This window comes from Alosa pseudoharengus, unplaced genomic scaffold, assembly GCF_046254945.1.
Source record: "Alosa pseudoharengus isolate Yale_2024_CS ecotype anadromous, Long Island Sound unplaced genomic scaffold, YU_APseudo_1.1 YU_APseudo_1.1_scf_7, whole genome shotgun sequence".
NCBI classification, from domain to species: Eukaryota; Metazoa; Chordata; class Actinopteri; order Clupeiformes; family Clupeidae; genus Alosa; species Alosa pseudoharengus.
The window spans coordinates 37,266,826-37,286,370 of NW_027468859.1; the positions used below are offsets into that span (position 1 = coordinate 37,266,826).

General features: G+C 41.0%; 1 protein-coding gene across 1 annotated transcript; it reads right to left on the reverse strand.

Moving 5' to 3' along the window:
- Positions 1-1,154: 1,154 nt before the first annotated feature.
- LOC143110124 (interleukin-15 receptor subunit alpha-like) lies at positions 1,155-17,778 on the reverse strand. Its single transcript, XM_076272962.1, has 5 exons — positions 17,737-17,778; positions 9,629-9,664; positions 5,852-6,028; positions 5,460-5,525; positions 1,155-1,441 (listed from the first exon to the last, which is right to left on the reverse strand). The coding sequence occupies exons 1-4, from the start codon at positions 17,765-17,767 to the stop codon at positions 5,488-5,490; spliced, it is 282 nt and encodes a 93-aa protein (XP_076129077.1). The 5' UTR covers positions 17,768-17,778; the 3' UTR covers positions 1,155-1,441; positions 5,460-5,487.
- Between the last annotated feature and the right edge of the window lie 1,767 nt (positions 17,779-19,545).

Genomic DNA, 19,545 nt, shown 5'->3' on the forward strand with positions numbered 1-19,545 from the left:
GTGGACCTTTTTTAGTCTCCTCAGGAAGAAGAGACGCTGGTGAGCCTTCTTTATCAGGGTACTGGTGTTGAGGATCCAAGAGGTTCATGATCAGGGTACAGGTGTTGAGGGTCCAAGAGGTTCTTGATCAGGGTACAGGTGTTGAGGGTCCAAAAAGGTTCTTGATCAGGGTACAGGTGTTGAGGGTCCAAGAGAGGTTCTTGATCAGGGTACAGGTGTTGAGGGTCCAAGAGGTTCTTGATCAGGGTACAGGTGTTGAGGGTCCAAGAGAGCTTCTTGGAGATGCAGACACCAGGAAACTTAAAGCTGATGACAGGCTCCACCTCGGTCCCATTAATGAGGATGGGGGTGTGTGTGCTAGCTTTTGACTTCCTGAGTGTCTCACGGAAGTGGACTCAGCAGTGGACATTTCAATTCAATTCAATTCAAACCCTTTATTTATCTCCAAGGGACAATTTAAACAGTATCATGAGTAGAACAGACATACTGATGTAAGAACAGTATAGATGTTTCAAATGCACTAGAGTGCAGTTCTGTGCTGATTTGTGCATCTTGCACAGTGAAAGGGCAATGCTCACCTACATGCCACAGAGTTTTGGAGGCTTCTGGACCCTCTTGACTCTGGTCTAGGCCTGTTCACTAATCCACCCCCTACCTCAGCTTTACACATACTCCACCTGTTCACTAATCCACCCCCTACCTCAGCTATACACATACCCCACCTGTTCACTAATCCACCCCCTACCTCAGCTATACACATACAGTACCCCACCTGTTCACTAATCCACCCCCTACCTCAGCTTCCCTTTACACACATACCCCACCTGGCTGTAAACACATCAAATCTTTTCAATAATTTGTCCTTTGTTGCTATCTTCTGTATTTCTGTATTTGTATGAAAATTAAAAAACTATTAAACATATTTTTGCATGACTATTATACAAAACGTGTCATTCCAAAAGTCCAACAGGCCAACTTTTGATGCCTTATATTTTTAAAGAAACAGGCGCACAAATGGGACTGAACAGACCTCTTCTCTAGATACATGAAGGGGAGACCACATGCAGATTTCAATAATAATAAAGTCAATTTATTAAAGCATATTCATAATAATAATAATAAATAAGAATAAAGAATGCAAAAGTGTGCTGCAGGTCAGTGTAATGATAGACAACCAAACATGTGGTGCAAAGTCAGTCTAGGGATATAAAACAAACAAAAAAAATAGGTAAAAAATCCCGGGAGGAGGAGAGCAGCAACAAGTAGGGAATGAATGGGCCTTTCATAGCCCCATCAATCCCTGGCCAATCAGACACACCTGGTTGGGTCACCTGTGCCACACAGGAAGACACTGTGAACATACAGGCGCACAGCCACCACCAGGGGGAGACAAGGAAGGCCTGCCAGGGTTGTTGCATTGGGCAGTCTTATGCAGATGTCACTGAAAACAGAAATTAAAGTGTAGATGAGATTTGGCAATCCGGTTGTTAAAGGACAATTCTGCACATTTTTTTAACACCTAGGTCTGTTTTCCTAGGGTCACCGAGTGTTTAAAAAAGCGAGGAACCCGTGAAAATTTGATCCCGGCAAAGCTACAAAGCTAGCCTAAGCTAGCCTTTTTAAACCGCTCTTTTGACCTCTTAACATAGTAAGAAAATGGCTACAGGAGCTATGCAACACTACTTGGTTACTTACGAGACACTGTTGCCTACTGTATGTGTAACTCAAAAACCTCATGTCAACTTTAGTGAGTCCAGTGCATTATCAGAAAGAGAGGAAAAAGTCCGCAACACCAGTATATGCTCCCAATAGTTATGTTTTTATTACCGTAATAAAACGGTTACGGTAATAAAAACATAACTATTGGGAGCATATACTGGTGTTGCAGACTTTTTCCTCTCTTTCTCATCGTAATTTTTTTGTCCAGCACCCAGGATCAGACTTGGATGTGTGTGCTTTTTATCCTCTTTATCCAGTGCATTATCACACATGGCAATCCCACATCACATGGCCAAATTCCCAGTTAATCAGTGTATTTCGCGGTGTGTAAGAAAGGGGTAAAAAAGTGTGAGAAAACAGTATTAGCCATGTGTTTGTGCAGCCAGCGATCTATCTCTGTTTACCTCTGTCTTTCGGGTGAAGTCTATAAAAGTCCATCAAGATATGTGACTGCATGTACAAACACAAGGCTAATACTGTTTTCTCACACTATTTGAGTTATACAGTACACGCACAGTGCTGTCTCGTAAGGAACTGACTCGTATGCTGTCTCGTGACACTCGCCTACTGTCCTGCGCCACCGTGACACTCGCCTACTGTCCTGCGCCACCGTGACACTCGCCTACTGTCCTGCGCCACTGTCCCGTGACACTCGCCTACTGTCCTGTGCCACTGTCCTGTGACACTCGCCTACTGTCCTATGCCACTGTCCTGTGACACTCGCCTACTGTCCTACGCCACTGTCACGTGACACTCGCCTACTGTCCTACGCCACTGTCACGTTGCACTTGTCTATTGTCTCGCTGCACTCAGCTACTGTCTTGTGCCACTTGCCAACTGTCCTGTACTACTCACTCACTGTCCTGTACTACTCACTCACTGTCCCATGTCACTGTCCTGTACTACTCACTCACTGTCCCATGTCACTGTCCTGCACCACTATCCTGTACTACTCACTCACTGTCCCGCACCACTATCCTGTACTACTCACTCACTGTCCCGCACCACTATCCTGTACTACTCACTCACTCTCCCATGTCACTGTCCTGCACCACTGTCCTGTACTACTCACTCACTGTCCTGTACTACTCACTCACTGTCCTGTACTACTCACTCACTGTCCCATGTCACTGTCCTGCACCACTGTCCTGTACTACTCACTCACTGTCCCATGTCACTATCCTGTACTACTCACTCACTGTCCCATGTCACTATCCTGTACTACTCACTCACTGTCCCGCACCACTGTCCTGTACTACTCACTCACTGTCCCGCACCACTATCCTGTACTACTCACTCACTCTCCCATGTCACTGTCCTGCACCACTGTCCTGTACTACTCACTCACTGTCCTGTACTACTCACTCACTGTCCCGCACCACTATCCTGTACTACTCACTCACTGTCCCATGTCACTGTCCTGCACCACTGTCCTGTACTACTCACTCACTGTCCCATGTCACTGTCCTGTACTACTCACTCACTGTCCCATGTCACTGTCCTGCACCACTGTCCTGTACTACTCACTCACTGTCCCATGTCACTGTCTCATGACTCGTGCCACTTGCCTACTATCCCATTCTATCTGCCAACTCTGCCAACCGTAACTGTAAACCTAACCCCAAGGAACGTTTGGCAAGTGGCACAAGACAGTAGGTGAGTGGTGTGGGACAATATACAGTAGGAGACAGTAGACGAGTGGAGCCAGACAGTAGGTGAGTGGCGCAGTCTAATATCTGGAGAACTCTAAGAGTCGCTTACAATTGTTTTATACCTAATTTAAACCATAAGATGCGCTTTAGCTATTAAATCTATTGTATCACATTCATCTGCAGATTAAATTTGATTACACAAACCTGTCTGATAACCCCCAGCAGGGGCGGAGTGGGGCACTAAAATCCACCGGGAAAATTCTGACGGCACCGGCCCCCCTTCCCCTCCCAACTGAAGGAACTGTAGTGCTAATGCAATACAAAAAGCCTATCAACCACAAACCAGGCACTTTCAATAAATGTGTAAGGAACTAGATATTTAAGTGCAGTATAAAAACAGCTTTGTGGGTGGATGGAAATTTCAAGCATCATGCAAGGACATACATGTATCTGGGTATCATAGCACTCCAATAGTTGCCTGTATAAATTTAAAAAAGGCCTAGCCACAGACAATGTCAACCTACTGTAATAACACATGTAATTAAATAATTGAAAAACCAGGCACTTTCAATAGGTAGATTACAGTAGGCCTGTAAAGGTTAAACGTTATTCATAACCCGCACCTCTGATAGATGAACACACACTGTATACTAAGCATAACACATATATAACCACAGTTAATAACCACACTGCACCCTGGGAACATTAACACAGAACACATCGGCTTGACCACCCGCATGCACGTTACAATATAGACAGTTCCAACGAGTTCCACAAACTACTTATCAGCCTGAGTGGCCCATTAATTAGTCATAGGCTAGGCTATAGACTACATATCAACATAAGACTAGCTTGTGCTAGTTTCTGCCTAGCAATAACGTCAATGCTTCAGCTCCTAACCTTTCTCTCTGCCTTCCATCCATGTGTAAAACAGCCAACAAGCAACCACGCAAATCCGTCAACTGTCAAAAATCCTGTAGTTTTCCTAGACAGTAACAGTTTTCCTCGAACTTTATCGCTTGTAGGGTCATGCCATTAGACAAGGGGCCGCTCATTTATCCCCCTACATTTCTGTAAATAGACTCGACCTGCAATCGGTTGGATAAACCAGAAACTCATTCCCCATTCCCAGGAGGCTTTGCTCCATTCTAGCCTAGGCCTGCGTTAATTTAAGAACAAACTAATTAAATTGTCATTTTTTTTTATTTGTGTTTTTTTTATTTGTTAAGGCTAGTCTTCACATAAATCAGCATGGGAGAGATGAGTGTGCAGGGTAACCATGAATAACATATAGACAGTGAGCGAGTGGTATAAATGTTGGTTGGACTTAAAATAACTTTAAAGTGTAAATCACCTCGGCCGGCCCACCGGGAAAACTCCCGATCGTCCTGATTGCCACTCCGCCCCTGACCCCCAGTGTCAGTTAGCTGTACTCTTACAATACATATAAAAATAAGTAAGTATATATACTCTTTTGATCCCGTGAGGGAAATTTGGTGTCTGCATTTATCCCAATCCGTGAATTAGTGAAACACTCAGCAAACAGTGAACACACAGTGAGGTGAAGCACACAATAATCCCAGCGCAGTGAGCTGTCTGCAACAACAGCGGCGCTCGGGGAGCAGTGAGGGGTTAGGTGCCTTGCTCAAGGGCACTTCAGCCGTGCCTACTGGTCCGAAGCACTAACCAGTAGACCACGGCTGCCCCCTAATATGCCCCCACATATGACGATGCTAATTTACACTGACAACAGCGTTTTTACAGATACATGTACATGTAGCCTACTTTAGATCAATTACAAGTTATGTGCTCTGAATTGACAGTCTTGCCCATTGGCATAATATTTAATGTTAAATCAACTTTAGAATGCTTTGCTCAATTGCTAGCAAAATGATTATGCTAGCGGCAATCACAGAAGATAGCCATGTTTAGGCAATAGTAAGCCAGAAAAGTGTGAATAAACCACATGAGGCACCAAAAATATGGTGCAGGGTAATATATGGCGTTCTATTTTTTTCTAATCAAATCAGATTTGCAAATATACACATCATAATATGAAATTGATGTGGGCAAAGCCACTCATCTCACCTCCTTTCCCCGATTTGGAATCTTCGTTTTACTCCGTCTCTGCTTGGTACCTTCCATTTCTGGATTCTTTGAGACAATGCACAATAATGTAAACATATTGAGAAGTGAAACGTGAAAAATGTGTTGTATGACACGCTAAATGACTCATACGCTAACGTCATTATACGCCATTTGATGATATCAGGCTTATACGCTAACGTCATTATACGCCATGTGATGTCAGGCTTATACGCCATTTGATGATATCAGGCTTATACGCTAACGTCATTATACGCCATGTGATGATGTCAGGCTTATACGCCATTTGATGACAATGTCCACTAGCACATAACAGTACAACAACATTAAACTTTATCAGTCTCCACTGTGGTGCCTACAGATCAGTGTCTTACCGATACAAGTCAGATTTAGTTTGGATTCCCAGCCTGTTGTTTTGCATTTGATCAGGCTTGATGTTCCCGCTTTCCTCTTAAAACCATGTTCACACTCGTAACGCATCGTGTGGTTCACTGGAAACACGGTCTGTTCTATGGGCTTGGTGTGCTCCACCTGAGGGGGAGGGCCACAACCTACAGAGTACAGAGAGTCAGTCAGATGACAAACAATAAACAGTAAAGACCACTACAGTGTTATTACATTATGTTGAGATTTCACCAGTTACTGCTGACTAGGCTTTATATACACATTTTATACACATATAGGACACCTCGGCGGCCATTATTCCTTACTTACTGGGCTATACATTAACTGCTGTTATTACTGGGCTATACATTAACTGCTGTTATTACTGGGCTCTACATTAACTGCTGTTATTACTGGGCTCTACATTTACCTGTTATTACTGGGCTGTACACTTTCTTGTAATGTTTGTAATGAGTGTTTTTTGAAAATATGGTTTAACAAATGAAAGATTATTTTGATAGTTATTTATCAGCGTTGTCTATAGATGATGTACACCGAATTTTGGGAGACTGGATTAACAGCCTTTGACAGCCTTCAACGAGTTCACTTTACTTTCACTTTCAATTATTGTGAAATTGTGATAAAAGTTGAGATTTTTCTAGAGTAGAAGTTCAATTAGACAAAGGGGCAAATAGATGCAAATATCAAAATAACATTAATTTTGGGAATAGACACTTACAGTACTTGAAGTATGAGCTTTTTTTCAAATTGATTATTATAGCACCACCTATCAGTGCAGTACCTCATGGTTTCTGGTCTGAGTAGAGATGATTATTACAGGGCCACCCATCAGTGCAGTACCTCATGGTTAGCACCACCCATCAGTGCAGTACCTTATGGTTTGGGGTCTGAGTAGAGTTATTATAGCGCCACCTATCAGTGCAGTACCTCATGGTTAGCACCACCCATCAGTGCAGTACCTCATGGTTTGGGGTCTGAGTAGAGATCGACATTATCAAGTTTCACATTCCTAGGCCTTACAGTTTTTGCTACATAACGTTCCTATAACCCTTTTTTCAGAAGGTCGGACAGGACGGATTTGGAGATTATTAAGTTACTCTAACCGCAGTTCCTATAAGTCGTTCAGCTTCTACCTCAGGGCAGGGTCTTTTCCCTTTGCATAGGAACTCTTAGTGACCTAGGTCTACGTAAAATCTGCACTGCCTGTGTAAGCAAAATATACAAAAATATACTAGCCTACCGTCAGAGAATTTATTAACGAGAATGAACGGCATGCAGAATGCAAATCTGCTCCAGTCTAGGCCCAAATGGATGGTGAACAGCCTTGTGCATTGGCATGTTCACTTGACATCACTTGACATGACGTCACTTTCTGTTGCAGTTGGCCTGAATGTAGGCCTATATTATAGACCAATACAACTGCCTAATGTTAAAGCTACTGTAGTTAAACTTCTCAGTCATTTCAGTTTCATTTGCCCTGTCCTTGATCTCTGATCTCTGTTTATGCTATAATTTAAGGTGGTGCGACATGGAAAAACAGTTTAAGAAAGATGTTAGTTAGGGGATCAAGTTTTCGTATGGAGACTGCTGGGCTGTGGGTCTTTAAAGGAATTATCCGGAGTAAAATGCACTTTAGATCGATTTACGGAGTCTTATTGCTGTGTAACACGCTCTGGAAATTCACAATTTCGTCGGCGTTTAAAAAAAAAAAAAACATAGTCCAGCCCATACAACTTCATTTAAATTTTCGAAAGAAATACTGGACTATGTTTTTTTTTTTTTTTTAAACGGCGACGAAATTGTGAATTTCCAGAGCGTGTTACAACACACTCAGCAATAAGACTCCTACGGACTTTCCCCTGAAGGTGGCGGCAAAGATGGCAACATTTCCGGAAAGGTACTGGCTTGATGAAATTCATTCTGGACTCTCTATTCGACCACATAAAGACCTCGGGATACTTCGGTTTGGCTTTAGGGACCCTCTACTCACTACCACGTAAGTGTTATGTTGTTTGGAACTGTAGAAGAGGTATAAAAATAGCGTTTTGTAGCGGCGCAATTGAAATGCCCCGCTCACTTCCAGGCTACGAGTTGTGACTGAAAACGGTACAATCGAACTTTCTCAAAACACATCCGAATGACATAATTTTGATGTCAACTCAACGTATGTACCCCCAATCATCAGTAAAAGTGCATTTTACTCCGGATAATTCCTTTAAGGGCACTTATTTGGATGTGCAGTGGCCAAACCCATGAATAAACATAGTGAAATAACATTTTGCACGGTAGAAACATGATATAAATGGGTACACTGTTCAAGCTCTGCAATTCCATGCAAAATGAGATACTGACAGACATTCACTAATACCCATACATCAGAAGACTTTGACAAGATTTCTGAAAGAGTCTTTTAATTAATGCCCCTATGCACGTTTTGCCTCAAAAGACTACAATCTTTCAAGAATCTTACCCAAATCTTGTCAAAGTCTTCTGGTGTAAGGGTGGCTTAAGACATTTAGCCCAGCAGCAATCTATCTAAAATAAAACCTTTTGGAAGAACCAATCATAATGTGTTGAAAAATATTGAAATTGAGGGAAGTTGATATGGCGTAAACTGTATGTTTGAACTCAATGACAGGGCGGATAAAACATTACACATGTCCCACTTTTGCTGAAATAATTTCTCAACAGTTTGGTTCAGAGCTGTGTTTGGCAGAGGACAGATGTAGGTTAAATATGTTTGAACTGTCCTGGCTCTCCCCTACTTTAAGCAAAGTCCTATATCGGGCAGAGCTGTGTGTGCGCAAGGCTTCACGACACCATACTCGCTCCAGCTGTGAGATCACATGATTGGCACAATGTATTCACAATATACCACATGATTGGCACAATGTATTCACATGTCAACTTTTGGTGGCGAAAGGGGCGGAATATGTGTAGACGACTGTCATCTTTGCGTTACAAACTAACGCCATACATTTCTATAGGAGATTCTTTGAGTGCTGTGTCTCCTCATTAAACGTTTCTAATGGGCAGTAGTTTCTATTATGCAGTATTGGCAATTTCCTTACTGTTTTCTCGGTTTTTGCTTCTTTTTCGCTGGCTCTGTCATGACGAATGTCTGAGAAACTCCATCGCTACCATTTTCTAGCCGGTGCCTGGCGTGTATGTGTATTTGAATGCAGTAAAGCAATTCGTTACACTCGCTATTCTTCCTGACACTGAGGCCGTCGGCCCGCCAGGGTGGTGTTTCCGCTCACAGGCACTAGGGGGAAGCGACACGGCCACCATTCAACCCGAAAAAAGTAATATAACCATTCCAATGACTCTGAAGCTGTTAAATGAAGGTAAATTAAGCTAAAAAACTTGCATATTAAGCTAAAAAACCTGCATAGTGTGCCTTTAATCTGATTACTAGCGTTACTGTTCACCAGCATGCTTGCTTTCTCCGACTCCGATTTATCACAGCTGTTTCCCACATAAAATACAGAACATGTGCAGTATCAATTGACATAATCAGACTCAGCATATCTTCTAAAATAATCTTTCCAAGATTATTTTCCAAGATTATTTACAATCAGAAACAAAATCACCAACAGAGCAGCTTTTAGGGGCAAAAAACACCAACAGAAGAGCCAGCATTTCAGATAGATAGATAGATAGATACTTTATTTCATTGGGGTTATCAAGCACAGTAACAGAACAGAGTTTCACACTCACAAATAAACAAAGAAGGGAATACATACTTGTTGTGTAGCTATACTGAAGAAGTCCGATGAGCACTGCATCAAACATAGAAATGAAAAAAATAACATTTAGTTTTTTGTTACATTAGCCTATACAAAACAAATTTCATGAACATTTCATGGTGTCCATTTATGAGTAAGGGGGCACAACATTATTTGGGTCAATGACGTGACGCTCATTTTTTGGGGGAAATATGGGTTAGATACATTTAAAATTGTTAAAAATGTTCAAACATAATTTTCATCAAACCCTAATCTTAAAGTTTTGGATTTATTCAATTTTGAGAGAGAATTAACCAGAGGCGTATCAAGCTTTTTAAAAGTGTGGGGGTTGTGGGATAGGAAAATGAAACAATCTGGCCAAATTATAAATAACTCAGGGACGTTGTAAGTATTTTCTGAGAGGGGTGCGGATTATATTGGTGTCCGGGAGTTTCTCCCCCGAAGAAAATGTGAAATTCTGAACACACCTTTTTAATGCAGTTTGGGAGGGACAGAAGAAGCAGCGCCTCTCATATGTGTGGCTCATGTGACATGTAGGCCTACATGATCTACCTGCTATCACTTCACTATTTGACACTACCCTACATGGAGACATATCTCATGTTATAAATCAAGAAATCATTTCAGAAATTATGTTTTGTACATATGGGTTAGCAAGCTACAATAAATTGCCTAACAGACAGCAGCCTAATTTCGAGGTATCACTAATACCTATTAAATAAATGTAAAGGACACAGAATAGTGATAGAACTGTAAGCTCAAATTCAAAAACGTTTGAAGTCTACCCAAACATGCAAAGGGAATATAAATAAATTGTGTTGCATATAGCCAGCTTAATTAATGTCAATTTAAAGATTATGATTAGCAGTTTCTATGCTTTTTCCATTGAAAGTTACAGGAAGCCACGTTGTTGTTTAAACTATTGTTGCTTCTAGCCCACGTTACCTCCAGTTTCACTTGCTGCAGGGACGCACACATTGCATGAGCGCTCATAAGCGTTCTATTTGAGTTCTACATGATGGAAATCTTAGTTCTCAGATGTAGAACTCAAATGTGTCTTGACCCCGCTGTTTGTAAGATGAAAATAAGATGTTCTAAATGGAACGTGATTGTATTTAAGACATTAAGATCTCCAGTAGATGTAGCACTACGACAAATTGACAGTGAAATGCCACCGACATTTGTAAGATCAGATTAAATAAGACGTTCTAAATGGAACGCAATGTAATTAAGCTGTTCAGATCTTTTCCAAGGTCTTGGAGACGTATGTTTGCTGACTGGGCTATGTATAATCTAGTTGATAACACGCACCCCCGCTTTCACTTTGACTCCCTGCATTTCTACATTGTGACAAAAACTGTCAGTCAGACAGTGAATTTTGGTTTACTAAATTAGCATAATGCGGTAACAATTATCATTTCAATTCTACCTGAAATCTGTTCACTGCAGACGTTATAATGCAGACCCAAGGAGCAGCACGCAGCCTTGAAAGACGCACACTTTGAATTTGATCAGAGCGGCTCTGGTTCTTCACTGGCTAACTTGATGTGATTGGCTGGATGACCGTTCAATCAAATCAACAGACCTATGTGTCTCTCTGTGTGTGCGTTATGGTAGATACGGTTCCAACTCTTTACGGGAGCGTTTATTTCCATATTTTACTTTCATTTTAATCTGACAAAAAGTGTGGGGGATAGAATCGTGTTCCAGCAAAAGTGCATACGTTATAACACCCACATCCCCCACGCTTGCTACGCGCCTGGAATTAACTGAATTTGGGTAAAAATGTCAATACGGTGTAACCACAAAAACATGAACCAAATAATTACACTTGCTGAAAAAAATGTGAAATTCTCTCCAAAATCTCTTCTAAAATAATCTGGCATGATCTTGCACAAGAACTTTTATATATTTAATACAAGTAATGAAACCCCATTGTTCTGAATATTTTAATTAATATGGGGAATCATGTCTGTCAGATTAACCACTTGAAATGTCAAGTGGTGTAACCAACATTTAAGGAGCCATTTTGTAAAAGGATCATGTGACAGGAAATTCTGTCACAAAGAAGAACCCTTGAAGATCCCTGCTATGAGTCAAGGTTAGTAACTATCTTAAAAAGTAGCATAATAGTGTTTTATGCCATGGTCAGGCAAGCTTAGGTTACATGTCAAATGGTATGACCTCCTGAAAATATTGATAAATCATAATTATCATAAAATATTGAATTTAATGTAAAAACTGTGTTTGAATATTCACATAAAGGTCAATTGTGTACATAATTGTCCATAATAATGCCTGCAAATGTTGCTTTTAAATAGAAATGTCAAATGGTGTAACCGGTTACACCATTTGACTCCTTTCTGTTTGAGGCCAATTTGAACAGATTCAGGGCCAAGTGTATGTAATTTTAGGTGCCAATTATATTAGTTTTATAAGTTAAATAGTGACTAACTGTTTAGCATGAACAGTAGCTTTAAAATGGTTTAATTAGATTGTAATTTAAGCGATTTTTGACATTTCATGTATACATGTACATACATGTATATTTTAAATTTAAACTTCTCATAATTCAATTTAATATTTTTTTATGATGTATGTAAATAGTATGTTTAAATTATAAATACATCATATAAATACATGTATTATAAATAAAGTATACTTCTTGTCCCCCAATAGATGCCACTTACAAGCAAGGAAAACGTGTCTCGCCACAGAGCGCATGTGAACGCATATCCTGCTGTTGGTTGGTTGTTAAGAAAGGATCATACACACTCGTTAACGGTTATTGTCTCTCACACACACACTTTGGGCCTATTGTAGCAATCTAAAATGCATGGTCACTAGCAGATAGCGTTAATACATTCAGGGGTTTGTCCAGTCCACATTCAGGGTGGTTTTGTTATCAAACGGCTCTTATGTTTCTCAAGGCGGCGCTTATGTTTCTTAATCAGTCATGGGTGTGTTTTGTGCGTGACATCCTTTAAACCAATGAGAATGAATCTGTAATTCCCTTTAACAGCAAGCAGCGCAACTTCAAACAGCACATCGGTATTTTGATAGTCAGCGGCGCATTTAAAGGAATCTGCTTGCACGCAAGACCGTATGGAACAGGTATCCCACTAAACTATGCTTTACTAAAACCTAGCAGAGTATAGGCTACACGCATCTGCACTCGTCTATTATTTGAACTCATAGGTAAAGTGAAACTAACTTCACCGTGGTCATAATCAACAACAAAACAGTTATACACAGTATAGGTTACCATCGAAAATATACTGTAGCCTGAAGAAAGGAACACTTACCCCAATAATGTTCGAATGAATAAAAAACCACTGCTTGCTTACATCTCGTGACAGTGTGTCTTCAGCTGTGCTTCATATGCGCCTTTCGCTATAGACCAGGTTTTTCTTTGCCAGTAGCGTAATGCTTTTTAGATGGTGTAAGATAGCGGTTTTTAGATCATGTGCCAGACCACACCTTATGTGGATAATTGGCACACCCCTAGGCACATTGTTTAATAAAAGTGAAGTGAGATAGGAAAAAGGTTTTGCGTCGGGATAATAATACGCTTTTGCCGGGTTTTGCGAAAATAGGGCCCTTTATCTCATTCTCTTTGAAAACAATGGATATAGACTGAATTCGTATGAGAACTGAACTGACGTTAAATGGAACACAAGTTAATCCTGTTTCTTCATTGATGTTATGAAATTATTTTTTGATATGGAGTATGATGAATGATATATTAAAATATCAAATTCAGTTTACTTTGATGCCTATTTTCTGTGTCAATTTCTTGTCCTATTGCTATAGACGTTTTATGGTGAGTTGGTGTAACCGATTTATGTGAATTGGTGTAACCAGTATTTTGTCTAAAAGACTAATATTGTACAAAAAAGTTAATATGGATAATGATTTAATACCCTACTACACTGTAATAATGGCTGTTTAAACCATTTTTACTCAAATGGTCAAAGAATAGACATAAAACAAGATGTTTACAGCATATAGTCTTGCTCAGTACAATGAAAACCTTATATAATTTAAATTTAGAAATAAATGTAAAAAAAAACATATTCTCATAGGATGTTACTAAATAAACTACTAATTTCATGAAAACATTTGCATGAACTCTAGGAGGTGTGAAATATTAGATATTTGTCATTTTATGTGGTTACACCATTTGACAATTTACAGGCTGTCAGTTCTATCTTTTGCTAATAAAATAGTATAAACGTCATATTAAATAATATGAATACAACAGAAACACTAAGTATACACTTTAACAAACCTCATGCATGTTTTGTTTTAAAGTTTTAAACATATTTTTGAATTGATCATCTTACCAACCCTTATATGTCACTGACCCATTTAATAACAAATGAATAATTATTATAAATAAATAATGAATAATAAATATTAAATATGTGCTCCTCTCTGCGACAACATTACAGTGCAATACTTGGCGTTCCAGGCACACATTGGCAATGACAGCACACACAGCATAAACTGCACATTGTGGTTTATGCTACCTGTAAGTAATATTAGCGATTCTTATGTTATATATTATATCTGATTACAGTTATGGTATATCACTGTCGAGGTGCCACACATGAAAGTCTCCACTGTTGCTTTTGGATAGTCAAAAAGACCAGTGATGGGGGTTGGGTGGGGTGGGTATCCCTGTATTGTGTTTATGTCAGCTTTGCAATGTCATTGTGGAATGTTGCACGTCAAGGGCACAGAGTGGTCAAGACGGGAAATAGGCCTACTGTACATGTGCATCTGAAAGAGCAAACTTAAAGTTACATTGTGTAATTTTTGAAGGAAAAAATATTTTTCCTTTAAAAAATATGTCCTTATTCATGTGTAATAACTGTACTTCCACCCAAAAATAGTATTTTTAAGTGTAGAATCTGCCATTTAGAATACAGGTGGGAGAGTCGCCCGTATAGCGGCATCCATGTTTCGGCCTCCATCAGAATACATCGCCAAGGAGGGACATACCTAAACTTCTAGCTCTGAAAGACAGAGTTGTGCTCCCGGCTGCCGGGAAACCCCTAATGTTGAATCACCTGATGATCTTGTACGGAGATAGAAGACCACGTTAGCGTTGTCTTGAACTACACCTCTTGTACAGTACAGTTGTCGAATAATGTTAGCACTGATAATTTGGTACCTTTACACTTCGTTTACAAAGTTGCTCGCTTAAATTAAGCCAAAATAACAAATCCATAACAACATTATTCATCTTGCATGAAGGACAATCATGCATCCCTGTGTTTTATGTTGTCTGCACTGTCCACCTGTGTTGAGGAGGGAGGGAAACTGGGGGGAGGGGGGTAGGGGGGTAGGGGGGTGTTATGTTATATGTATGAGGCTGTGTATATCCTGCATGGAATGTAATAATGATGTGTGTGAAAAAGAATATCCTTAGGGACTGTACGATATTTACCGGGGGGGGAGGGCCGGTCGTCAGGGGGGGCCTAAGATAATTTTTTAAGCCTTAGGGGAAGGCCCAGGAGAATTTTTTTGGCCTGGGGGGAGGGCCGAGGAAAATTATTTTTTCCTGATCCATGATATTTTTTTCCCACTGATCAATGATCCGTTTTTTCGATATTTTAAAAGGTTTGTAGGCCAAAACATGATTCACATCTCTTTGACAGAGTGGGTGAGTCCAAAAAGTCGCAACTCTACCTGAATCTGCCACAACTCCCCTCGTAAGCTTGCAGGTCACCAGCGGTTATGAGTCATAAACAAAATATGTTAATGATATTCGGGTCATTTGCGGGCGGGTCAGTTAAAATTAATTAAATTTATATTTTCTACAAATAGGCCTACTTAAAATATCACGAGAAGGCTAGCATCAATACAGTAAAGCATCGATACAGTAAGTCAACAGTAAAGAAGCTGAAGACGCAGTTAAAATAATAAAGACACCCCTTCAGGAAAAGCGATATAGGCTATAGGAAATATTGGGAAAAGTTCTTAAAGAAGATGACAGTAGTACAAGTTATGGTCTATGTAGGCCTACTTTTTGCCATTTAAAAGTATGACAGCCAAACGGGCAGCCTACAGTAATAAATCTTATGGCACAGACTACTCAGCCATATCTACTGCTATGTATAGGTTCGCGCATGCATAAAAGTTACCTTAGTTCGTTGTGTTTGTGACTTTAAACAGTGGATGTGCTTTAGTAAAGCTTTGTGCTTCATTCAGCATTTTAAACCAGTTCTTGCCTACCTTGCATCCCCATTTCTATTTTCGAAAGAATGTCCATGGCCAAATCTTATCCTAGTGTTCTAATCCTTGGTGGTTGCGTGCGTGCGTGCACTCTTATTCGTATTCTCTCTCCTGCGCAAACATGTCCTATGCCTTGGGTAGTTCTACTGCATACAGTTTCGCAAATAAATTCGTTTGTTTTACAGAAATGGACTACTGCATGCAGGCTATAACCAAAAGCACACATTTTGTAAATAAGCCGGTCGGATCGCGGGTCGGGTATTTTGTCCTAATTAATATTCGCGGTCCGAGTTGCGGTCGGGTTGATTAAAATATCGGGCGACCGCGGGCCGATTGTGACCAAACCCGCGCAACACTGGTTTGTAGCCCCGTGTGTGTATGTGTGCTTATGACATTTGCTGGCCGTTTTAACCTTGTAAAAGTCATTTTTCGACCAGTTTTATTTGATTCATGTAGGGGGGAGGGCCTAGGAGAATTTTTTTGAGCTGGGGGGAGGCCCCTGGAAAAAAAAAATTGACCAGGGGGGAGGGCCGGCAGAACATTTTTAACCCGATCGTCTGGCGACCGGCCCTCCCCCCCCGCTAAATATCGTACAGTCCCTTATAGGACAATAAAGACTCTATACTATACTATATAGTAAGGCCTGGATTCTGTTGCAATATGTCATCTCACCGCTAGGTGGGAGAATTCCCCCCAAGAATTAACCAAAGAAATACACATTGTAGCTTTAAAGTGCTAATCCAAGTGCTGTCCTGTAGAGAGTGTATAATTTCAATTGACCTCTAGCTGCTCAGCCAATCAGTGGAGAGGAGAGAGGACACAAGGACTTTATATTGGTCACCCATTTCCCCCATTAAGCAGTAGGGGGCACAGACTTCATGTAAAACCCACCCAAACGGTCTGATTTGACCGTGACCACTACATCGCAGTGCAAGACCTGGCATTCCTCACAAACTTGGGCAATATCAGACACATTCTCCTTATTGTAGAACATTTCAATTGAACTCTAGCAGCTACAGGGAGCCAATGAGTGGAGAGGAGCAGAGGAGGTACATGAGTCCTTTCTGACCCATCTGACCAAACACTCTGCTGCCACATTCTGACCAGCCTGAACACTCTGCTGCCACATTCTGACCAGAGACCAAACACTCTGCTGCCACATTCTGACCAGCCTGAACACTCTGCTGCCACATTCTGACCAGCCTGACCAGCCTAAACACTCTGCTGCCACATTCTGACCAGATAACAAACACTCTGCTGCCACATTCTGACCAGCCTGAACACTCTCCTGCCACGTTCTGACCAGAGACCAAACACACTGCCCTATTCTGGCACATCAAATATTTTGGATGATTTGCAACAGTCTCACCCTATATCCATTACATTACATTACATTACATTACATTACATTACATTTAGCAGACACTTCTTGACCAAAGTGACTTACATATGTCAGCTATATTACAAGGGATCACACTGTCCCCGGAGCAACTTGGGGTTAAGTGCCTTGCTCAAGGGCACAACGGTGGAAACCGGGAATTGAACCGACAACCTTCAGGCAACTGCATACTACACTACCACCGCCCCGACACACTATCCAGACACACTCATTACAATACGGATACAACAGTCAACTCTACAGAACAACAGGCTCTGCACAAAGGAGGTGAGGAGCATATTTTGTTCACACACACACACACACAGTACAGAGGGTGAACAGAAGACCAATGAGACAGAAGCCAACTGCTCAGAGAAACAAGGCTTATCTTTGATCATAACACTGAAGTTACTCATGTTTACAATAATGTCTTTGGAAGGGAAACATACACACACACACACACACACACAGAAATGTCACTCACCGAGCAGCTGAAATGCTGAAGGAATCTCCATGCTGTGCTGATGTTGACTGACTGACTGACTGACTCTGAGCTTTGTGAGCCTCATCTTTTAATCTCTCCATTTCCTGTGTTCTCACCTCATATGGCCAATCAGAAAAGGTCTGAGATCTGACATAGCGTACCTGGGCGTAGAAAAGACAGAAAGAGAGAGGGAGAGTGTGTGATGGCATGAGGAGGGGGGGGGGGCTATGAGTGTGTGTGTGGGCATGAGGAGGGGGGGGGGGAGCTATGAGTGTGTGTGTGGATGGTAGAAGAGTTGGGGGGGGGGCTATGGTTATAAGTGTGTGTGAGGGGGGACTATGGTTATGAGTGTGTTTAAAGTTTAAAGTTAAATCCTGATAGTCTGAGCAAATTAGCCTAGAAAAGGGTCAAAGGTGGAAGTAAATACAACAAAAGCATAATTGCTATCATTTGAATCGTAATTTTCTGTAGATTAAGAATATATAGGGCTTTGAATGGAGCATGGCACAATGATTTTTGGGCCAACATCTTGATATTAGCTGATATCTCTTAAGCCTATTGAAAGATATTCATCAAACTTGGTCTACTTACCCACTACAAGTTGTCAAAGAGCTGGCAAGACAATTTAGGTCTTGAGGTCAAAGGTCAAGGTTACAAGGGCCCGGGGTCACACAAATAACTCACATGCAGTATTTGGTCTCCAAAGCAGACTGATGGATCTTCATTAACTCTAGTACATTTATTGTCTATACAAGTTAGATGAACTTAGGGACTCAGGGCCATGGGGTCAAAGGTTAAGGTCAGTTTCATCCCCTGACATACAAGGTTATAGACGGTGGAGACATGCTAATCAACATGCCATGTTCAATTCAATTACTGTAAATATAGTGAACTTTTTTTATGTTGCACAACATCTACTTGGTTGTTTTTGACATGGGGAGTCCCTATCTACAGCACAATGAGTTTAATACCCCTCCTTATAAGAATCAAGTATCTGATTGCAATTACTGTAGGCAAATGTGCTTAGCAGTTACATAAGTGAAATACTTCCACTAGCATAGTCATGACCTGACCAATATCTCTTTCAATATTGCCCGTGCAGTCCTTTCCACAGTACAAGCAGTGCTACTTCCAGCTGTAAATTATAGCTTTCTCTGCTGTTGTGACTTTCCATAAGTTAGCATGGCTGTTAACTGTGGCCCTTGCTATTTTTCCCTTAATGGACAAGGTGTTGTCCACTTTCTCCTGGCAATTTATGTGACCCTGAAGACTAGCATTGTCTTCCAGTTTTCTTCCAGTGTTGTAAGAAGCAATATTTTCCCCTGGGATGAATATCAGTATTTAGTTGTGCTCAGTACTGTCTTGATTCATTATTTTCCATTTCACTGCAATGGATGATGAGACTAAACTGACTCTCGCCAGATGAATTTCGTTCCGCCTAGCTCCACTAATCCATCTGGGATCGATCCATTGGAGTGGAGTAAACATTGGTCTAGTGTTATCCAATTGCGTGCAGTGAGATTTTCAAATGCATGCTTGGTGCTGCCCCTCGAGTTGGGCCATTACATTGTTCGTGGCCAGACTCTTAATCTTTCTAGATTACCAGGGTCTGGATTTTCCAGGCTTTCCCTACAGATGGCTATACTGTACACTATATTTTATACTCCTCAGCCCTTGAGAAGTGCCAACCTCTCACCCCCTCTCCCTCAACACCCTTCACCAATCTGTACCAAGCAGGGTCGCTTACATTGGTGGAAACCATCTTCCCATCATACATAAAACTATATGCAAACCAATGTGCAAACCTAT

What these genes read in the sequence shown, in the direction of transcription:
- LOC143110124 (XM_076272962.1), bottom strand. Translation starts at nt 17,767, where the DNA reads ATGGAGATTCCTTCAGCATTTCAGCTGCTCG. An exon ending in TTCAGCATTTCAGCTGCTCG is followed by an intron (nt 9,665 to 17,736) that starts GTGAGTGACATT and finishes TGTTTGATGCAG; the next exon opens with TGCTCATCGGACTTCTTCAG. An exon ending in ACTAAATCTGACTTGTATCG is followed by an intron (nt 5,526 to 5,851) that starts GTAAGACACTGA and finishes ATTGTCTCAAAG; the next exon opens with AATCCAGAAATGGAAGGTAC.